Here is a 22,357-nt window from a genome sequence, read left to right on the forward strand (position 1 = left end):
GACAGATCGGGCCACCATGTTGTCACGACCGTGTCTCAACTTCCTGGGCACAATGACACCCAGTCAAGGGTGACATGCAAACGCTTGTCCAGGACCCAGGGCACGTCGGGCAAACCAGCAGCGACGTGGACGTGGGGTGGTCCCAAGGCTCGTGCCGAGGGGCGTGTGCGGGGCAGCGTGGGGGAGCCCTGGGCGGGGAAGCAACCGCGTAGGAACAGCGACCAGCGCCTTGGATTATTCAACTCCCAACCATCAGCGTGGCGTGGCCCGCCCCACGAAGCCCGGCTCACCTAGGGAGTTGTAGGACGAGGCCGAGGAGCCCAGCACCCTGGGCTCCGACTTGAGGGGCGGTGGCTGCTGGGGGGGCGTCATGGCCGAGGAGACCAGGGGTCCCGACAGGGACTGGGAGAGCGAGCTGAGTGGGGAGGTGGAGAGGGAAGACGAGGAGTGCAGGGACGGAGAGCGGGCCAGGCAGCCGGGGATGGTGACGGGCGCCGAGCCCCCCGGCAGCCTCTGACCTGCGTGGAGCGGAGGGCCCGAGTTAGAGAGAGAAGGCGGTCACCCTGTGCCCCAGAAACACTGCAGCACTGCTGGGGGGTGGGGGGGGAGCAGCCAGGGCAGAGGACACACAGTGGGGGCGTCCTGGGGGCCACCATGTGAAGGTGTAGATGTGACCACAGCCCTCACCGCTCAGACAAGCACTGGATGCACAGGGCAAGGAGTTTGGGGGTCCCGCAAAGGCCAGCCCCCTCCCAGGCCTGCTCACCTACCTCCCCACTGGCATGGTGGTCCTCGTACTTTTAGTAGCCCCCGCCCCCAAGAAATGGTTTAATTTCTTTTAACATCAGAAGAAAAAGATGAACTTTTACAACAAAGAAAATGTCTTTATGCCAGTGCAGCGGTGAGAGCATCGCAGACAGCCATGAAGGCCAGCTCGCCCCGTCCCCTACCCCGCCCAGGCTCCCACCCCGTTTCTGCAGGGGTTGCTTTGCTCAGAAGGACGAGGTGGGAGGCTGACCCTGCCCAGGCTGCAGAGGCCTGAGTGGGGGGAGGTGGGACCCCTCCCAACCTAGAACCACTTAAGGGTTCTTGCAAGGAAAAGCCCAGCTGCCCCGGCCGCCCTGACAAGAGTGCCAGGTGCCACGTTCTTACCTGTAGGTCCCAGGTCACTGCCGTCCTGTTCGTCCAGCTCCTTATCCAGGGGGGTGAGGCTTACATCACTAAGATGGAGATCTAAGGCAGAACCTGTCCAACGAGACACTGAGTTACCGCTGGGAAACACGCAGAGCTGCCGTGGGGAGAAGGCCCAGCTCTCCAGGGAGGCGGGGACCCCTGGCCTCAGAGCTAGAGGCTGGGAACGCACCCCCTGTCCATTTCCCAGTCAGACTCGCGCTCTCCTCCCCCAGAACAGCCCACGTGTAGGCCCTGCAGCATGGCCTTGTCCAACTGACGTCTGCTTCTCTTACGTTTAGGTTTCTAATCACTGGGTGACATTTAACCAAATAAACATACTTGACTAGGAAAAAAAAAAAAATCTTCCCGGCGCCGTCCATGGGAAAGCAGCTCACAGAACAAACAGTGTGAGGTCACACTCGTGCTGAATGACGACATGGGGACGGCTGACCTCCACGACTGGGGCCACAGCAGGGACACCCGCATCTTGTTCCACCACCCTCCCCCCACCTAGCACTCAGCAGGGTTCCATTTCCATCCTGTTCCACCGGGGACCCGTGTGACCCACAGACGTCTGTTAAAGGAAGAGGAGAACAGAACAACACAGGGCCCCTTGGAGCTGACCCCCGACCTCCCAAAGCTTTCCTCAGAAACCGTCTCCTGCAGGGGGGCCACCGACCAGCACAGAGCAGGCAGCAGTCTCGGGGTGGCTGAGGTCAAGCTGGCCAGCCCCCAAAGCCAGACCCCACCTTGTAAGTTCCCACGGCCACACAGGATCCGCTCAGGGAAGGTGTGGCTGGAGGACCCTTGGGAAATGGCCAGGAGAGGGGCTGCAGGAGCTCCTGGGACACTCCCCGTGGGCCAGTGCCGCATTCCCAACCCACAGTCAGGTGACCTTGGTGGCACTGAAGGCGCAGCGCACAGGAGTTCTGCCAGTCAGCACCCTTCTCCCCTCCTCCCACTTCTAGGGGCCCACCCTCGCCCTGCCACTACCCCCACCCGGAAGCCGGTGAGCCTCTCCTGTATGGCCGAGTCCTGTCCCCCTGGCTAGCTGTGGCCCCCTCGGTCCCCATGACATCTGTTCAAATGCACCAGGTCCCATTTCAAGGGGCCACAAAGTCACCGTGACCCCAGCCAGTTGGTCAGACACATCTTCACAGCCCAGCGGACGCACCACAGAGACCCTGGTCAGATCCGCAGCTCTGGGTCAGCGAGCTGGGCTTCTGGAGCCTCCTGCCTCTGCCCCGCCCCCAGTGCCTGCTGCCAAGTGTCAGAGAATCCCCTGCATCACGTCCGACAAGCAACACCGAGTCAGAGCTGCCTGATGAGAGGAGCCACTGCCCGGCTCGGACCACGTCCCACACCCTTGGCTCAGCCCAAACTCCTGGCTGCGTCAGAGGGACAACCATGTCCCTTGCAAAGGGTCACGCTCGGAGGCAGCAGGAACCAGGCAGCAGGAAGGGCGGCCGGGCTGGGGTTGTTTCAAATGACTGCATTCAAATCCAAGAGGCGAGCGAAGGCTAAGCCAGGGAAGGTGACAGAAGTGTGGCTCAAGGACCAGAGGAGCCCGTCTGCTCCGGGGAGCAGCTGCTGCCTTTTTAAACGAGACACATACACCGTCATCAGCAGGAAATGTGGGACAAGAGATGCATGACTTCCAAAGAATGGAAGCCCCCAGCACACGGCTCGCAGGCCCATGGACAGCAGACTTGGGGTCCAACCCCGACGGGCGCCCCCGGCCACGCTGTCCCTTCCCCGCTCAGCCGGGGGGGCACTGCGTGAGCTGACCATGGGGAGGGCTGCTCGCTCCCGCTGGGTGCTCAGGCTCGTACATCTGTGAGCCAGCGGCTCTGGCCTCTGTGGTGCGAGGCCCGTCGTGCATGCAGGAAGGCAGAGGTCGGGGGGCCTTGCGACCGGGACACGAGGAAGCAGCACTGCCTGGTGAGGTCCAGGGCCTGAGTCTGTCTCCCTGTTTCGTCGCTGCTGCCTGTGGACGTGACCCTGACCTGGCCCTGCTCGGGAACCACAGCCGGGAGCACGGAGTGAGGACCACGCTCCATCAGCCAGAGGGTGCGGGCGGGGGGGGGGGGAGAGGGAGATTCTGAGGGCCTCCAACCCTGGAGCACCGAGGTCAGGCGGCCAAGTCACCTGGAGAAAACCGTCCTCCCCACCCAGTCACCTGTCACCAGGAGCACTGTGTGGGGGGCACTGGGGCCCCGCCCACTACCAAGGAGAAAGTATTCACGTGCACGTACTAAGGACTTCGGAGGTCTTATCTGGGAAGGTGGTGAACTCTCAGGGGTCCCCACCGCCCCCCTCCCCAGACAAGGGGCCTGGCCCTGCCCCCGCCCCAGCCCCCAGACTCCATCTCGTTGCTCTGGAGTGTGAGGCGGAAAGGTGCTGAGTCTGACACTGGCCCTGCGAGCACGTCTGTAGGGGGAGCAGACAGCAGGCCCCAGGCTGGCAGCACCCCAAGCTCTTCAGTCCCTGAGAAGACAAGGAACATTCCTCACAGTTCGTTGGCCTCTCTGACAATGGTGGCAAAGAGATGCTGCCAGGGGGCGCCTGCAGCTGGACCAGCTCCTTTGACAGGTGCCCTGATGCACCTGACACCACACCTGACGCCAGTCATGACAAGAAAGACCCTCAGGGAGCCCTTGGGGCCTGCACAGGCCCCCTTTCCTTCCTGGGGGCTCCCTCTGTGGGTGTCCTCCCCGTCGGCTGTGCTACTCAAGTCCCTCTTTGCATCAAGTTCCTTGGCTCCACAGACGGCGTCTTCCTAACATCCAGGAACACAGGGGCCTTGGTGTCCGGGGGTCGCTAAACCAAGCCCCACAAGCCAGGCAGCTTCAAACACCACAAATCCACTCTCCCGGTGCTGGAGCCAGAAGCTGGGATCAAGGTGCGTGGGCCCTATCCCTCTGGAGGCCCTGGGAGGCTCTACCAGCGTCAGGCATTGCTGGCAGCCCTGGCTTTCCTTGGCTCGTGGATACATCACCTCATCTCTGCCTCCACTGTCACATGGCTGTCTATCCGTGTCTGCGTCCAAATCCTCCTTCTTATAAGGACACTAGTCATCATGGATGAGGGCCCAGGCTAACGACCTCATTTTACCTTGATTAAATCTGCAAAGATGGTTTCCAAATAAGGTCATGTTCCCAGGTCGTGGGCAGAAGGGTAGGACTGAGAAGTTTTTGGGGGGACATAATTCAACCCCCAACAATGGGGACCACCTGGGGACAACCCTCACCCGACCTCTCCCCTCCAGGCTGTACTCTGGTGCCTGAATGGGAACCTCCCACAGACCCAGGGGCCCACACATCTGCCCTGCCCCCCCCAGGCTCCCTGTGCTGTGGCCAAAAAAATGGAGGCCCAAAGCCACCCTTCATGAGCTGATCTGGTACATCTGCCCAGCCTGCGGTCCCAAACCCCTGTCCACGCTGTGCTGGCTGGTCAGGCCTGACAACCTGGACTCAGCCCTCAGCACCTGCAGCTCTGGAATCAGGCGAGGGATGGTGAGCTTCAAAGCTAGCAGGTTTCCAGACGCACTTTGTCAATACAAAGGCGCAACTAAATGATGGGGGAAATGGATGGGTGGGGGAAGCAAACTGGACTGCACGCCGCCTGTTCACACCTGGAAGTCATTTAGCCCCCACCCCATGACTCAGCACTCAAGTGCAAAGGTGGCACGAGAGGGGCCAACCCTCACGCGACAAACTACAGCCTGAGTTCAGCATACAAGGCGGAGGCAGCTGCTCTCAGGATGTGTCCTGGCCCATTTTCGCACCAGCAGCACTTGTCTTGCTCTGTCACACCTTGCTGTTTCCCCAGATCAGACCACGGTCTCCCCAGATACTCTCTTGAAAGAAAAACGGACTTTTAAAAGGGCTTGCACACTCAAAACCCAGATGAACCCAGACTGTGCCATCTGACCCAGACCGGCCTAACCAAATTACCAGGAGCCGCCCACATGTTAATGAGAAATTAGCTGAAAGCTGCTGAGTAATGGCCCTGGCAAAGCCCCGTTGCTGACGTGACACAGCACATTCAAGAGGCGCCGCGGTCCTGCAGGGTCAGGGACACACGGGGACAACGCACACCGCGCGGAATTTAAGGCCTGACCGGGGGACCCGGAGGCCGGGGGCGCTCCCCGCACCCACCCGATCCGGCAGTCCTCCCCCCCCTACAGGACGGTGGAGCACCTGGCTCACCCACGGGGGAGTTTCCGACAGTGCAGGCGGCGATTCGTAACGGGACGCGACAGGAAACAGTCTTCTCTTGGGAGCAAGAAGACCCACCTCCGTTCGGGAATGCGGGCTCCATGAAGAAGCCTCGCGGCGGCCGCCCGCCCACCGGGGACCCGCAGGCGCCTCTGCAGAGCGGGCTTCTCGAGAGGGCACGTCTGCATTCACCTCATTCCGCAGCCCCTAGGAAACCGGGCACCGAACCCCGCCCGGCGTACCTGGTCCGGGAGCGGGCACCACGGACCAGCACGAGGAGCACCTGGAGGGGAGGCGAGGCACACCTGGGGAGGGAGGCTGGCGCACCGCACCTCGGGGGGGCGCACGGCCCGCTCCGCAGTGTCGCGTGACGACGACCCGCACCCTGACGGCGCCGGGCTGAGGATGCTGACTCACCGTCCGCCGCCCCGCGCCACCGGCCCGCGCCACCGCCACCGCCGCCGATTCAAATACCGCCCGCGCCCCGCCCACCCCGCGCCGGTCCCGCCCACGGATGACGCAAGCCTTGAGCAAGCCCCGCCCCGATGACGCAAGCCTCAGACAGGCGCTGGCCCCGCCCCCGGTGACGCAAGCCTTAGACAGGCCGGGTCTCCGCGGGGCGGGGAACCAAGGCTCCCGCCGCCCTTTGCTACCGGCCACTCCGGGCAGTGAGCTGCGCAGGCTGCCATTTCATCGGTCACTATTTGAATGAGAAACCTGCCCATATGGAGGGAAAGGCAAAGTAAATGAAATCTGTCAAGTGGCCTTGACATGAGTCCACTAAATCCGTTAAATACGGAATAGCCTGGAAACAGCACCTATTTATTTTAGTTTACTCTAAATAAATGAATGAATGAATGATTTAAAAGTAGATTCTTTAGATTCAGTGCATTAGCAACGGTGTAATCTGAATGAAACTACTACAAGAGAAAAGAATCCAGTCTACACCTGTTAGCCCCAAAGCAGGTGTGGCGGGGACACTCCGGTCCCGGGAGTCCTCAGCTGTAGACAGACCGCCCAGCGAGGGCCCACCTGGGGTCGGAGGGCACTTTGGAGGGTTCTGTTACTTCCCATAACTGGGGCGGTCGTATTGGGATATAACTTTACACTCAGGAGGGTGGTCAGAGAAAATGGGTGGATCGCACCAGCGGCAGATGCTCATTATTTTAACAGCAACAAAAACATATTATCTGTAAATGGAAGCAACTCTGATCCTGAAAAAAACATCCACCTCTTCACCCTCCAGGAGTTGGCTCAGGAAATATTTAAGTCAATGAACGAACACCCAGCAAGATGGTAACTGAAACTAAAACAGGCTGAGGTGCCCTTGGGTGTGAGATGACGGCTAGAAAAACTACTAGGACTATGCTAACTCCAACCTTAAGTCACCACATGTCCAGCACGGCCACTTTCAAAGCACAGATGCACCTTGTTCTATTTTCCACTCAGGTGAGCAGAGCCTCACCTGTTTGGGGGACAGGAATTTCATTTTCCTGATTAGCTTTGTTATGCTCGACTTGTATTTTATACTGGGGAACAAAAGCTTTATTTAAAAACTGTGCTTATCCATACGTAACAATAAAACTTTGCCTTCCCAGCCAGCCCTGGACGGACAACTTGGAACTGCCACATGTCTCCCTGGACCAGGACAGAAATGCAGGCACGGGTCAGCCTGGAAATGCAGGGGGTCCTCCACAGGCGCCAGGTGCCCCACCACCTAGATGTGGCCTGAGGGGGCCAAGGGGACAGGCGTAACTCTCCACCCCCAGGCTCTGCATCCATCCTGCTCTTCCCTGCACTTTCACGACAGCCCCCACCTGGATCCTGTGCCCCCATTCAGGCTACCGGACAGGTCACCCCCAGCCTGTCCCTCACCTTCGGGTGCCCTCGCTGCCCACCCCCACCCCCATTTCATTTCCCTAAAGCCTCCATTCTCTGACTTGCCCTTGGGCCACGCAGCTGCCCCCGTCAGAGGGCTCCTTCTCCACTCTAGCCCCAGGCTCCCGGTGTCCACATGTGATACAGCCAAAGTGACTAATGACCAAAAACAGACATAAAAGCTTGCATTCCTCAACGTGTCCAAACTAGATGATTACTGAAAGGCTGCAGTGGAAGTGCTAAGAGAAGTCAGGGAGGAGTTTTGGGCTTACCTGGGACGGACTCCAGGGCACTGCCGGTGGGGTCGAGCGGGTGGGCACGGGCCGAGAGTGCGGGCAGAGCAGTGGGAGAGGAGCCGCCGGAGCCAGCACTGGACGCCAGGCTGGATGCCACGCTGGAGCTCACGCTGGGAGCAAGTGGGTGAACCACTGCAAACACCGCCAGGTGGTTCTGTGCAAAGACACAAACGAGGTGAGCAGACATACCTGCATAGACAACAGCTGCGTGACCTCAGTGCAGAGTCACAGATGACAAGTTGGCCGACTTCTGCCGCAAAGCAAAAGATAAAGTGGACTTGTCTACGTACTTACAATGAGCCTGAAAGGCAGAACTGCAAGCTGCCATCAGCCAGGGAGGGAAACATATGCATCTAGAAAAATGTCTCATCTAATGAACTGTTCTGCAAAAAGCGACTTTCCAAAGCAGGCATACGGCAGTAGAAAACATCCCACCAAGACATAAGTAGAGAGCCCGCCCCCTTCTGAAAACATCGATGAAATGGTCCTATGACCTCATTACCCAAGAAAAGTGAAAAACGGGGGTAAGTCACATTATATTTGATAGACAACAGATTCAAAGAAAAAGAACTGGCACAATCTTGGAGTGGGAGGCAGTCATGTGGAGGACACTGTGTACAGGCAAAGCACACAATGAAAACGACACACGACAGAGCTGCAGGCCAGACCTCAGGACTCTGAACAGCAGCGGCGTCTATACGGCAGATTCCGAGGTCACTAGGAAATGAGGAGTCAGAGCTGTATTGCAGTGAAATGGTGGGATGTCTGGGTTCTGCTTCAAAATAACACGGGAGAAGTTAACCTGGGGCTGGGGGCGGGCGGGCGGGCTACCACAAGGCCAACGATAAAGGGAGTTTACTAGTTTGTCGGAGTAAGGGAAGTTTTCCATAATGAAGAGGGTTAGTTACTGCGCATTTTGCAGGACAGAAATCTGGCACAGGACAGGTTTTTGAGCAAATGTGTCTTGGCCTTGAGGTCTCGTTTTCCATGTTCATGAGCTCCCCAACCCCATCCTGGTTTTGCTCGAGAGAGGCCCCCACGAAAGACCATCGGTCCACGAGTACAGAGACCCTGGAACCGACAACCACTGTATGTTTGAGGCTAAAATTTAAAAGTAAGAACTTAAACTGCAGAAATCTGGAAAGCAGTAATTCCCCAACCCCCTCTGGGGTCACCCACAAGCGGGCTTTCGTATCCCTCCACCTGTGAAGGTGTGACCATGGGCTTCCCGTTCCTTTCTCCCTCTGCTGGGCTGTGCGCCGTCCCCAGATGGGCCAGGAACCACTGTGACCCACGACGACACTGGAGACGCCCCACATTAAACCCGACACACTGAGCCCGGCCTGGAGCCATGAGCCTGACTTCACCACTCACCCAAGTCACACTGCAGGACGATGTGCCCCCTCAAAGATATCAGGTGACACTTTGTCCTGAAAATTGATAACGACCTCCTGGTTGGCCCTTTGCCTGAGGCCTCCGTCGTTACAGATGGATCACTTGGATTCCCCATCACTGGGGAATCAGACGCACAATGAGACAAGGGACCACACCCGCCTCAAACGCCAGCTTTGTCTGCCTCTTTTTTTTTTTTTGCTTTTTTATTATGGTAAAATATGCATAACATAAAATTTACCACTTGAACCCTTTTTAAGTGACCAGTTCAATAGGATTAAGTACTTTCACACTGTTGTGCAGCCATCACCACCATCCAGTTCCAGAACCTTCTCCATCTTCCCAAACTGAGACTCTGCCCATGAACATGGACTCCCCAGCTCCCAGCCCCTGGGACCACCAACTCCTTTCTCTCTGTACCAGTCTGACTCTCCGAGGGACCTCATATAAGTGGAATCCCACACTGTGTGGTCCCGGGGGTCTAGCTGATTTCACGTAGCGTAACATCTATGGGCGGAACGTCTGTGTCCAACTTTCCAAGATTTGAATTGAAGCCCCAAACCCCACCGTGACTGTATTTGGAGGCAGGGCCTTGAAGGAGGTGATTAAGGTCAAATGAGGTCATACCAGTGGGGTCCTCATCTGATAGGACTGGTGTCCTTAGAAAAAGAGGAAGCGACACCAGGGACATGCGCACGCAGAGAAAAGGATGTGAGCTCCCCCAGCAAGACGCGAGCCGTCTGCAAGCCAAGGAGAGAGGCCCTGGAGAAATCAAACCTGCCTGCACTCTGATCTTGGACTTCCAGCCTCCAAAACGGTGAGAAAATCAGGTTGTTATTTTAGCCGGCCTGTCTAGGTATTTTGTTATGGCAGCCTGAGCTAATACAGTCTTCAGGGCTCATGCATGTCATAGCAGGTGTCAGAATTTCCTTCCTTTTTAAGGCTGAATTATTAATAGTCCACTGTATGGACAGACCACATTTTGCTTATCCATTCATTTGTCAGTGGGCATTTGGGTTGCTTCTACTTTGGGCCATTCTGAGTTAATGCTGCTGTGAACACGAGTGTACAAAAATCTCTTAGAGACGCTGCCTTCAATTCTGTTGGGTATATCGTCAGAGGTGGAATTGCTTTATCCTATGGTGCTTCTAGTTGTAATTTTTCAAGGAACCGCCATACTGTTTGCCAATGCATAAAAGTTCCAAGTTCTCTATATCCTCGCCTGTTATTTTCTGGTGGTTTTTCCCCCTTATAGCAGCCACCCTAATGGGTGTGGACGTCATAGCTCACTGTGGTTTGATTTGCATCTCCCTGATGACCTGTGGTATCGAGCATCTTTTCAAGGGCTTGTGGGCTATTTGTGTATCTCGTTCGGAGAAATGTCTTTTCTAATCCTTTGACCATTTTCCAAGCGGGTTGCTTTGCTGATACTCAGTCATAGCAGTTCGTTGTACGTTGAGGACATTAACGCTTTGCCAGATGTGATTAGCAGATGTTTTCTCCCATTCCGCGTGCTGCCTTTTACTCTGTGGACAGTGTTCTTGGACACACATACGTTTTTAATTTTGATGAAGTACAACTGATCTATTTTCTTTTTTGTTGCCTATGTTTCGGGCGTCATGTCCAAGAAGTCGTCGCCAGTTCCAAGGTCTGCCTGTTTTATGTAATGGGCTGGAGGAGAGCACTTCCACCAACAGGAGACACTCGGCCACAGGGACCCTGGAGGGACTTGGGGACTCATCAGAGTGACAACTTTGAAAGTGTCAGCCAGGAAGCAAGTTCCACAAGGAGCTCTGTGCCGCAGGGATGACGCCTCTGCCCGCCCATGCTGCTCTCACCAGTGTCCAGCGCTCCTGGGCTGATCAGGTGACACACCTGGCTGCCGTACACTGGCCTCGCGGGTGGGGCGACAGTGAGTCCTGGGCTCTGGGCGCACAGGGGACAGCCTCTCCGTGGTCTCTGCAGGCTGCATGGAACAGTGCAGGGGCCACGAGGGGGGCCTCAAGTCTGAGAGATGGTGGGGCCGCCAGCAGGAAAGCTGCTTGGCTGCACACGTTCTGCCCAGCGTCGCCTGGTGAGCAGGAGGCTTCTGAGAAAGAGATCGTCCAGGAAGGAAGACGGAAACCGGGGAATGGGCCGGTCTAAGCAGGAATTGAACAGCCTCAGTTTATCAAAGAAAACTCTGGAAGGAAAGGCGCCCGGTGCTCCCCATTCCCACCCAATGGCTGAGGCCCCCAAAACAAGAGCCGCCGCTGAGGCCTTAGGACAGAGACCTGCAGCGATGAAGAGGAGTCGGGAGGTCTCAGGGGTGGAGGGGCTGGCACTATTCTCTGGCCACAGTGGCCGGGCACCCGTGAGCAGGGAAGGGACCCCTGGGGCAGCTGTCAGCCCACGAGAGCCATCAGGCTGGCCTCAAAGTCACAGCGTCCCCTTGGCGTACCCTCCAACCTTTCCATTGGGAACACTAACCTGGCTAGCGACCCCCTAAGCTGGCTCTCCAATCCTAATCCCATCTGGCACTCGCTGCCCCTGGAGCCCGGCTTTGGGACGGATGGAGGGGGTCCTGGGTGATAGCTGGCTGACGGATGAACTTGGCCAGTTTGCTCACAGCTGCCACAGTGTGAGGACGGACCCGGTGGTAGGGGGACAGTGTGATGTCCCCAGGGCCCCTCTCCTGGGGCTTCTGGGCCCAGGGCTGGTGTGGGGCCCTGTGCCCTGCTGCTCACTGAAAGGCTGCTTTCCAGGCCCTTCTTCTATGGCCCTGAGACAGGCCACACGCCCACTGACTACAGTATTGCTAACATTTCATGTTTCACATTTTTAGTACACATCTTGCCAGTTTTAATCTCTTAAGGAAAAAACCATCACAAAATAACTAACTTGCTTTTTACTTTCAACTATCCTTCTGCTGATTTCAAACATGTGCTTCAGAAGCTCCTAATAGAACATAAGTGACTTGAACAGCTCGCTCCAGATGGCCATTTGGGAGGTGCCCTCAGGTGGGGCATCCAGGAAACCAGGAGAGAAGGAAACAAGAGGTGTTTGCCTGTTTAGAAATTTAAAATAAAGATCGCAGCACAGACAGTGACACCTGGCCAAAGTCCTGGGCCAGAGAGGTAAGCATTTGCTGCCTGTCACACACAGCGCTCCCAGGCCTTCCAAACATTCAGTTCTCTGCCTTTTCACAGTGATGGAGAAAAACAAGGGTTTTGCATCCTTAAGGCAGCCGTGTCCAGGAAAAAAAAACACTGTTTCTCAAAACAAACAACTTGGTTTAAACAAGCGTGTTCGGGCAGCTGGGTCTCAGGATGGTAGGAGGCTCAGCGGGAACCCCCCACTCAGCCTCACCAAGGAAGGGAAAACAGTCAACAAAACCTCATCGAAACTGACCATTATCTCAGATGTGACAATAAGCTGTGACCTAAAGAGAGCAGGCCATCGTAGATGCTGTCGTGGGCTAAATTATGTCCCCAGAACCTCGTATGTCAGAGTACTGATCTCAGAACACCTGAGTGGGACCTTACTTGGAGACGGGATCGTTACCAAGGGAATCGCGTTAAGACGAAGCCATTGGGGTCGGTTTTGGTCACTATGATTGGTGTCCTTATAAAAAGGGGAAATGTGGAGGCAGACACAGGAAAGACGATGAGACAAGGCAAGGAGAAGAGAGCGTCTACAGGCGAAGACAGAGGCCTGGGACAGACCCTGCCCACATCTTGATCTTGGACTTCCAGCCTCCAGACTGTGAGAGAACCAACTTCTGTTGTCTAAGCCCCCGTCTGTGGTGCCTTGTTACGGCAGCCCCAGGCCCCTGACACAGACTGGCTGCGTCTTATTTCCCCATGGAGGAGACTTTCAGAGGTTTGGGTTTTGTTGTTTCCAAGATACAGGCAGACCTTGTTTTCTTACGCTTCACAAAGGGTGCGTTTTTATACAAACTGAAGGCAAGACCCTCCACCAAAAAACAGATCGCAGCTCACTTTCCTGCCACACTCGCTTTACTGCGGCAGTCGGGAACTAAACCCACAGTATCTCCAAGGTCTGCCTGTACAACACATTTTTAAACATTAAAACAAAGGACATGTGGAACAGATGATTTTAAGAAGGCTGTCACTAAAAACATAATGAATTTACACACGGACATTACTGGGTCCCTTTGTGAGTCACGAGTGAGCATGACCGAGTGAGAAAGTCAGGACAAGGTCCGCTGGCCATACTCAAAGAAAATGTGAAACCCGGCATGAGGCGCACGGTACCTGCTTACTGTCGTGCTCACTGGCTTTCTGGCTGCCTTCAGCAGGCGAGTCCCTCCGCTTTGCCTGCAACAGAAAAAAGCCCTGATGTTGCAAGAAAAACCCAATTAGTTAAACATATACATAGAGACCTAAGCTTGGCTCAGAACGTAGAAAATGACAAGTACTGAGGTCGCATAAAGTAGAAAAGGGATTCAAATGGGCTAGCTCTGCCATCAGTTCTCCTGAATTCCATTTCTTCCACTTGGACATTGATCTGTAACCTCGAGGCTAATCTGTGTGAAGATGGTGTGTGAGCTCCATGCACCCTGAATCCACAACGTGGGCAAACCCCAGACAAAGCCTTTCACTTCCGGACTCTGTGTGGTCAACAAACCCCCCGTCACACAGGTGCGTTCACCAACAGGGGCATGGAGCAGTCACCTGTGTGTGGAACATTCTGGAATCAGAACGGAGGGCAGTGAGAGCAGCTTGCCCGGGACAGGGAATGGTGTCGTCTTTCATGTATGTTCAGTTCTGCTGTCAAAGGTGACTGAGGTTCAGACAAATTGGAAAGGGAAGCTGCCCTCCGTGAAAACGGCTCATTGGGAGAGCAAGACCCACACTGAGGTCTGACATTCTCCAAGTGTCCCAATCAATCTGTTCCCTTAGGCTCACGACCGAAAAACCAAATGCCCTCCACACCAGAGCCCAGAGGGAGGCCTGAGCTAACTATGGGTGCCTCTCCTTGCATGTTTTCCTACACACTTAAAATTCACCCAACAATATGCTAAAAATGTCACCCAGACAACTAGCCAATTTCAACGCCTTGGTTGCCCAGAAGTCTTGATGTTTCCTACTGAAACAGTTCGCTTCAATCTTTTTAATGAACATTTCTTAGAGAATTTCAACTTTTTCTTCAGTTTCCACTCCTGTCCTCAGGGCTGTGTTAGTTCTGTCTCAAGGAAAATGTCCAGCTAGAGAGATGGTGACTACATGCTGTCAATGCACTTTTATAATAAATGGTTCAATTTGCATATGTGAGTCTCTCCGCAGTGTAACCGAGGACCTGTGAAGTGGTACATCCAGGTGCAGCCCTGCCTAAGTGCTGTGGGGGCTCCGAGACAACCCCCTTCCCCACCCCCACCCTTCCAGCTTGACAGGAGCAGGGAGAGGGGCCTGGGCTCACCCACAGAGCAGCCAGCTCTCTGCCCGACTGAAGGAACTCAGCTCCCTCTGCAGCCACACGGCCACTTTCTCAGTGACTCCAATATGACAAATGACAACGCTCCCACACTGGAGACGCCTTGCTCCCCTGAGGAAAGGGGTCATCCCTGCCCTGTCCAAATGCTTGGCGTGAGGAACACACGTAAGGAGCCACTACCACGCCAGTGAGGGTGGGACACAAGGTCTGAACCGTGTCCCCACTGTTTCACTCCGCCCTCACCAACACGAGGGTCCTAACACATCAGGGCCACTGGCGCCCAGAAGAGACCCCCCCAAATCTCTCACTGCCCCAGCAAACCTCCAGGACCACCCGGACTGCGACGTTGGGGGCGCTTTGCCAGTGACCCGCCCACACCCACCTTCCCACCTGGCTGCCAGCCCTGCAAGGACACCACCCAGACATCGAGCCCCTATTCATGGTCAGCCCAAGACTGTGCCTTCATGCATGGCTGGTATGTGCCTGTGTGGCAAACTGCAAGGCCCAGGCCAGAACTCTTCTAGAGTCTTCCAGAAGGAGCCTCCAACCCACAGGAAGACTGTCTTCAACTGTATCACCCAGCAATCAGAACCATCTGCCTCTTACAGTTCGATCATAACCGAAGGACAGAGTGGGCTGCCCACCGGGCACCCTCCGCGGGGTGCTGTTCACTTACGTTTCCAGGCTGGCTGCTGTTGGCCGAGGAGCTGCTGGCAGAGGTGAGGTCTCGGCAGCCCCAGTCGTTGGCCATTCCGAGGCTCTCTGCCAAGAAAAGGGGGCAATAGGCTTTGAGCGGCCACTGGCTGCACAGCGTATTCTGTTAGAGGAACCCCCACAATTTAGGGAAAGAGCGTGCACTGATCTCATGACAACCATCTTCCCTGGCAACAGGGAAAGAGGGAGGCTGGGGCATCAGTGAGCCGTCAGGGCAACGGGACCCTCAAGTCTTAGGTGTGAGACTCAAACGATTTGAAGATCAGAAAACCATGTAAAATTTCAAGAACAGCCACCCTCCCCCATCAAAATAAAAAATAGAAAGTAAAATCGGGGTTGGCAGCTACACTCGCAAAACTGGAACCCAAACTCAAAAGTTTTTAAGAGGATGGCCTCGGGAACACCAGGGAAGGCCGTCTGCCTGCGTGTTCCTGTCCCCGAGGTTCGTTTCTGCCCTTGGGAACATTTGATGGGTCCATCTGACCGTCCAAACCCATGCCAGCGCCTGGCACAGCACTCAGGACCCCAGAACGCCTGGAGGCAGGGCTGCTATGGGCCCCGCAGGCCCAGCCTGCAGCAGGTCCCACCCCAAGGGACCTAACAGACATGTTGGGGGGCCCCCAAGCCTCCCCCATCATGACGCGGGGCTTCCGCCTGCTCATCAGAGCCGGCTCCAGATGAATGGAAAGTCTAACGGGCGCCTGTGCGTCGTCTGATCTGACGTGTCTACAACAGCAGCTGGGCCGGAGCCTGCTGGCCAGCGTGTACTCACTTTCCACATGCGCAAAGGCACAGAAAGGACCCCGAGGACAGTAGCCGGTTTGGCGCATGTCGTTGCACTTTGTAGACTTGTAGATCTAGGAAACAAAAATGAAAGAAAATAAAGAGGCTGCCTTGGCAATGGGTTTCCCCGGGAAGCCCAGACCGGGGTGCATCACCGTGCAGAGAGCTAAGCTCTGTCACAAAGGGGTCTCCTGAAGACCCGGATGTGGACGTGGCCCCCTCCCCCCCCGCCCCTGCATGCCCATGGTCCTGAATTCCCTCCCCTGTGCAGGGCCAGTCAGCTTGGGGGACGAGCGCCGGCAGCACCTGTCCTGACGCCACATGAAGTCAGCTTCTCCAATTGATGTTTTCTGAAAAATGCACCTGATTCAGTGCCTGTTAAATGAACGCATGTGTCCACTCCATGGCCAGACCCGATCCACTTCACCTGGGTTCCAGATACGCTCAGGGTGTCAAAAACACTGGGGTCTGGCCCCACAGCACACGGGGACCCAGGCGGCACAGACAGGCCTCAAATCCCCAGCCGCCCCTCGCGGGCCTGGCAGGGACAGGCTCTCTGCGCTCCTGCCCAGATCCCACATGACACCTCGTCACCCCGCCTCCCTTCCCCGCCTGAAGTGCCGCTCCGTCCCCTTGGCTCTTCAACTGTCCCCTCAGCAGCCACACCAACAAAAGCAATTTCAAAGGGTCTCGAATTCACTAAATATACCAGGAGGCTAAATGTCATTTCATGGGCATTTTAAAGCACAGAATTTCTGAATAGGACACAATTTCAAGAAACGAAACACAATCACAAGTCTTTGGAAGAGGTGCCGCCCTTGGCCCAGCCCTACGCTTCCTCATTCCGGCGCCTGCTTTAACGCCCAGGACCGCCTCTGCACACACGTGCTGGCCGTGCTGGTGCTGTGATTCCCGAACATGTTCACTGCTCTGACTGGGTCTTGCTTGAGCATGAATGACGTGTGTATGCATGAAGCTGTGCGTATAAAACAGATGGCAAACACCCCTGAGGTAACCTGGTGTGTGACATGGAACATTCATGCATCCGTGTGGCCGCAAACACCACAGGCAGGCCTGAAATTAAACCAGGTGTGAATACCCAAGGGTGCCACCGTTCACTTTTTTCTTCTCTATTAAAAGTCACAGTTGAGGACCCAGTGGCTCAGGTGATTGAAGCTCCGTGCTCCTAACACCGAAGGCTGCCAGTTCTTTTCCCACATGGGCCAGTGGGCTCCCAACCACAAGGTTGCCAGTTCGATTCCTCGAGTCCCACAAGGGATGGTGGGCTCCGCCCCCTGCAACTAAGATTGAACACGGCACCTTGAGCTGAGCTGCCTCCCGGATGGCTCAGTTGGTTGGAGCACGGGCTCTCAACCACAAGGTTGTGGGTTCGATTCCTCGACTCCTGCAAGGGATGGTGGGCTGCGCCCCCTGCAACTAGCAACAGCAACTGGACCTGAAGCTGAGCTGCACCCTCCACAACTAAGATTGGAAGGACAAGAACTTGACTTGGAAAAAGTCCTGGAGGTACACCCTGTTCCCCAATAAAGTCCTGTTCCCCATCCCCAAGAAAATCTTTAAAAAAAATAAAAAAGATTGTTTAAAAAAAATAAAAAAGATCGTTTTAAAAAAAAGTCACATACACAACATTAAAAACAAAACACAGCTAAAGTTAAAATTCACTAGTATCGTGGGTTTGGAGTCCCAATTCTACACCTATATAACCCAGATAAAAAGAGCATCGGTTTGGGGAACGGGTAAGAACCATGAGTGCTGGAAGAGCCATGGAAATGAATGGGACATTCGTGACCTTGGGGTGCAGAAGCAGAGGTGAGATCGGACTTTTTACTCAAACACTTCTGGTGTGAACGAGCACACAATATTTTGAGTTTCCAACACTGAATGAACGAGTGCATGAAAGAATGATCACGTGACTCAAAGAGGACAAAAGAAAAACTTGAGCTGGTGGTTGTAGGCCCTGAAAACACAGCTGGACTTCAGGGAGAAGGCACAGAGGTGAAGGCCAGGGTTTTACCCAAGTTCACGATACAACCCGACACCCACGTGGCTCAGCACTGCTCCGTGCCTCTCTCCCACGGGGCCAAAGGATACTCCAAGCCCGCGTGGCAACTCTGTCCCTGATTGGGCCGTGCAGGCCACAGGGTACCCTCTCCCATCCCCCAATGCCCGTTTCTCCCCTCTAGGCCCCTTCAGTTCAGCAGATGAACCTGCCTTAGTTCGCAGGGATCACTACACCCCACACTACCCCAGCAGGTACACATCCCCCCCACCTGCCGGGCCCTGGTCCCCACCCTGCCCGCTCCACAGCTCTCCCTCTGTCTCAGGCCCTGAAGGGGGCTTGTTTGCTTGTTCATTTTTAACACAAATCCAAGTGAGCTCTGGTTGGCTCAGCAGGCGCTGGTGGTCCAGAACCCACACACTGCAAAGGAAGGACTGGCCTTGACTGGCTCCTGGGAGCTGACCTCTGAGCCCCTGGAATGTCCTGCCTGGTAAGTGTCTGCTTACCTTGGGCCACGCCCAATAGCAATACAGTGATTTATGGTGGGGGCCCTGGACCGTGTGGGATCAGCTCAACCCAGGTCAGCCACATCCCCATGCCCAACCCCAAATAAAAACCCTGGACACCGAGGCTCAGGGTGACGTCCATAGTTGGCAACACTCCATGTACACTGTCACACGTGGTCACTGGGAGAAATGATTGCTGTCCACAACTCACTGGGAGGAGACAGCTGAAAGCTTACCCCTGGTCTTTCCAGGACCCTTCCCTTTGCTGATTTCAATCTGTAGCCTTAGAGTATAATGAACCATAACTGTTCCTTACAACCAGTGAAACGTAATGGTTTTGCTGAGTTCTGTGACTCCTTCTAGCTAATCACTGAACCTGAGGGTGGTGTGGGGACAGAGCCCCAAGAAGCAGTTTCCAGGCTCTCGGCCTCACATAGAAAGGTCCTGGGTCAGGTACTAAATGGCCATCGACTGTGATCAAATGGCCATCAGCTGTGGCTAGTTGGCCGTCAGCTGTAACCAGTGAGCCATTGGGCACTAATATAACTGCCGTGGCTACGCTAGCAGAAAATGGGGGCTAGCAAGAAGATGGTGGCTGAGCCTGCAAGTGGAGCAGTGAGGGTTGCGAACAGTGTGGCTCCTGTTTCCTGTGTCTCCAACCCAGCCGCCAGCGAGAGTATAGTGGTGTGACTCCCCTACCTATGGCTCCGTGGGTGTTCCTTTTTGGCCTAGCCATGTCCTGCGTTCTTATGTGGGGAGCGGGACCAGAGACCCCGCCTGACACCCCGCACGACACTTGGCGTAGTCAGCAGGATCCCCTGCATGACAGGTGGTCTTAGGGACCCCCAAACACAGAAAGAAGGGGAGTCACCCAGGCCTACCCTCTCCCAGTCTATGAATGATGCTGACCAGTTGGCTGAAGCCCCCGGCCCTGCTCATACCTCGGGGTGGAACTGCTGCTCCGTGCGGGAATGGCAGTACTGACAGCTGTCCCCACTCTCACACCTCGACGGCTCGCCCCACTCATCGCCATGCTTCACACTGGGGCACGGTGTGGACCTGGGAAACAAGGGGGAGTCACAGGAGGTCCCAGAGGAGACATCCTTCAGGCATGCCCTGGGGCGTCAGTTCATCTACCTATCGCTGGTCTCACCTCGCAGGATGGTGCACTCGCCGTGAGGGGCCAGCCCCTGGAAGGCCCAGCCTCTTTCCTTATGAGGGCAAGCAAGAGCAGGGGAGGTGCCATCTGAACCCAGAAAGTAGTGTGGGGACAGAGTCCCAGGAGAGCAGTTTCCAGGCTCTCAGCCTCAGGTGGAAAGGTGCTGGCTCGGGTAGTAGATAGCCATCAGCTGTGACTAGTTACCGATTAGCCACTGGCCACTGACATAACTGCCGTGGCTGAGGTAGCAAGCGCGGATTGCAGTTAGCAAGGGGTTGGTTGGCAGAGAAGCAGACGGCGGATTGCGGATCGTGTGGATCCTACTTCATGTGTCTCGCCCGGCCGCCAGCAAGAATATACTGGTATGACTTCCCCATCTATGGCTTCGTGGGTGTTCTTTTTTGGCCTCACCATGTCCTGCGTTCTTATGTGGGGAGCAGGAGCAGAGACCCCGCATGACACCCTGCATGACAGTACTCAGGAGCCCCATGCTTCTTTTCCGCAAAAATGAAAGTGAGACTGAGTCAGGGCCACCACGCCCACGTGAAACACATTTTGGGGAAGTAGCCAGGCCTCCTGCAGCCGGGAGGAGAGGAGACGAGGCCCACGGCCCATCTTCGTACGAAACGGTTTCAAAATTGGATCTGAGACTTTTGGTCCTACAACGTGAAAATCCTGACCCAAATCCTCTATTTTTCATGTACTTGGCAGCTTTATTGTAACTTATTTGGATTTATAGAAAAAATTACCACCAGTGGTAAATAAGAGGGGTCTTTTTTGTGGTTTTTTGTTTTTTTACAATTTCTATCCCTTCGATAGGCAGTAAATTCACTTGTCGTCTCAAGCAAACAGCTGGTGACTAAAATGTAGAGACTACTCATTTAGGTTCTCTGTTCTTCAACTCTGAAACAACCAAGAGAAAGAACAATGACTGTAATAAACCAACTCTTTCTATCCAAGACAGGAGTTCCCTGGGGCACGCAAGGCACTGTCCGGTGAGCAGAGAGTGGCTCTTTGCTCAACAAAAAAGCTGGACCCAGAGCTCAGCGTCTGAAGGAGGATGGAGGTGGGGGCCCAGGTACCCGGGGTCCCAGGGCTCACCTGTACTGGAACCTCCTGGGGTTGCGCCGTCTGTCCCTGCTGTTGTGGTAGTGGGGACACGCGTAGCCCTGGCGACACAGGCGTGGTGGTTTTGGACACTGCTCAGTTTTGTAGCTGCCCAGCACAAAGTTGGTGTCTGAAAAACATGGGTCCACGTGGACATATATACATGTGTGCTCACGGTACATGCGTGTTAATAGCAGCACTAGTAACACAGCCAAAAGGACACACAACCCACGTGTCCATCCGTGGATGAAAGGAAGAATACAACATGGCCCATCCATACAGTGGGGAATTATTCGGCTATAAAGGAATGAAGCACGACACAGGCTACAACGTGGATAAGCCTCAAAAACATCATGCTCAGTGAACGAGGCCAGACACAAAAGACCACATATTGTGTGATTCCATTTGTATGAAATGTGGAGAAGAGGCAAATCCACAGACGGGGTTGCCAGGGGTCGGGGAGGAAAGGACGGGGAATGACGGATGACGGGTCTGGAGCTTCTTTGGGGAACCTAGAGAGAGTTTAAGAACTACATCAAGGTGACAACTACACAACACTGTGCATATACTGAAAACCGCAGAAAAGCACACTTTCAAATGGTTCATTTTAACCCCGGCATAAACGATGGACTTTGGTCATAATGATGTGTTGTGTAGGTTCACGGCTGTACCAAGGGTCGTGCCACGGTGCAGACCTAGGCATGTGGGGGCACAGGGTACATGGGGGCTCTCTGTACTTTCCACTCAAGAGGAACCTAAAACAGCTCTAAAAAATAAACTCTATTCTTTTTTTCTTTTAAACTTTTATTGAAGTGTGTTTTTCCAGGATCCATCAGCTCTAAGTCAAGTAGTTGTTTCAATCCACGTAATTGTGAAAACTCTGTTCTTTTAAAATGATTAATTTCACGTACCTGAATTTTAGCTCAAAGCAAAACCACACAAACAAAAAGCCACCAGGGGTCACTTAAAAGCAGTGACCAATGAAAGGACTCCTAAAACTCATTCGCTCTTGGGCTGGTTAATAACTGAAACCTTATTACATACGCCATAGTTTTTAACTACACCTGCTCAGTGGGCTGAATATCGGAGGCTGAGGAACCGGCAGGACATAAATGGGGGGGACCGTCCCACCCCACAGTGAGGGTGAGACGGGCAATGCTAGGCACGGGCATATCACATGGCCATACTGGCCGTCCACGCCAATCCAACTTCAAATAATTCCGTACGTGACAAGTGGTGTTAACCGCACAGCAGGACATGGAGAAAACAGAAGGGGCTTAGGCAACAAAACGCCTATTTTAAGAAAATAAACATTGCAAGACATTTGTTCACAAATATTGACGGAGTGCCTCAAAGAAGAGAGAAGGTCCTGCGCTAAATGACATGAAATGCACAGAAATGACATGACAATGACGGTGACACACAGAGACTCAGAGATATACTTCAGTAAGTGAGTGAACAGATAAATAAGCCGTGGCCCATCCAGAGAAGGGAATATTATTCAGTGATAAAGAGAAATGAGCTAGCAAGCCACAAAAAGACATGGAAGAACCTTGAATGTATATCATTAAGTAAAAGAAGCCAGTTGGGAAAGGTTACATCCTGGATGAGTCTAACTCTATTACATTCTGGAAAGGGCACGACTATGGACAAAATTACGGCGTTTTGTTCTG

General features: G+C 54.6%; 1 protein-coding gene across 5 annotated transcripts in view; it reads right to left on the reverse strand.

Annotated features, from left to right (window-relative positions):
• Positions 1–22,357, reverse strand: part of UNKL (unk like zinc finger) — a 38,102-nt gene that overhangs the window by 4,952 nt on the left and 10,793 nt on the right. For 2 of the 5 annotated variants that reach the window (XM_033101015.1, XM_033101017.1), the window contains exons 5-12: positions 20,679–20,814; positions 19,360–19,477; positions 15,882–15,966; positions 15,072–15,157; positions 13,216–13,278; positions 7,544–7,721; positions 1,153–1,245; positions 291–518 (exon numbers count right to left, since the gene is read on the reverse strand). In XM_033101015.1, coding sequence (XP_032956906.1) covers positions 291–518; positions 1,153–1,245; positions 7,544–7,721; positions 13,216–13,278; positions 15,072–15,157; positions 15,882–15,966; positions 19,360–19,477; positions 20,679–20,814 — 987 coding nt within the window. The other 3 variants (XM_033101016.1, XM_033101018.1, XM_033101019.1) reach the window with 3 other exon arrangements.

The sequence above is a fragment of the Rhinolophus ferrumequinum genome (genome assembly GCF_004115265.2).
Source record: "Rhinolophus ferrumequinum isolate MPI-CBG mRhiFer1 chromosome 15 unlocalized genomic scaffold, mRhiFer1_v1.p scaffold_54_arrow_ctg1_1, whole genome shotgun sequence".
Classification (NCBI taxonomy): domain Eukaryota; kingdom Metazoa; phylum Chordata; class Mammalia; order Chiroptera; family Rhinolophidae; genus Rhinolophus; species Rhinolophus ferrumequinum.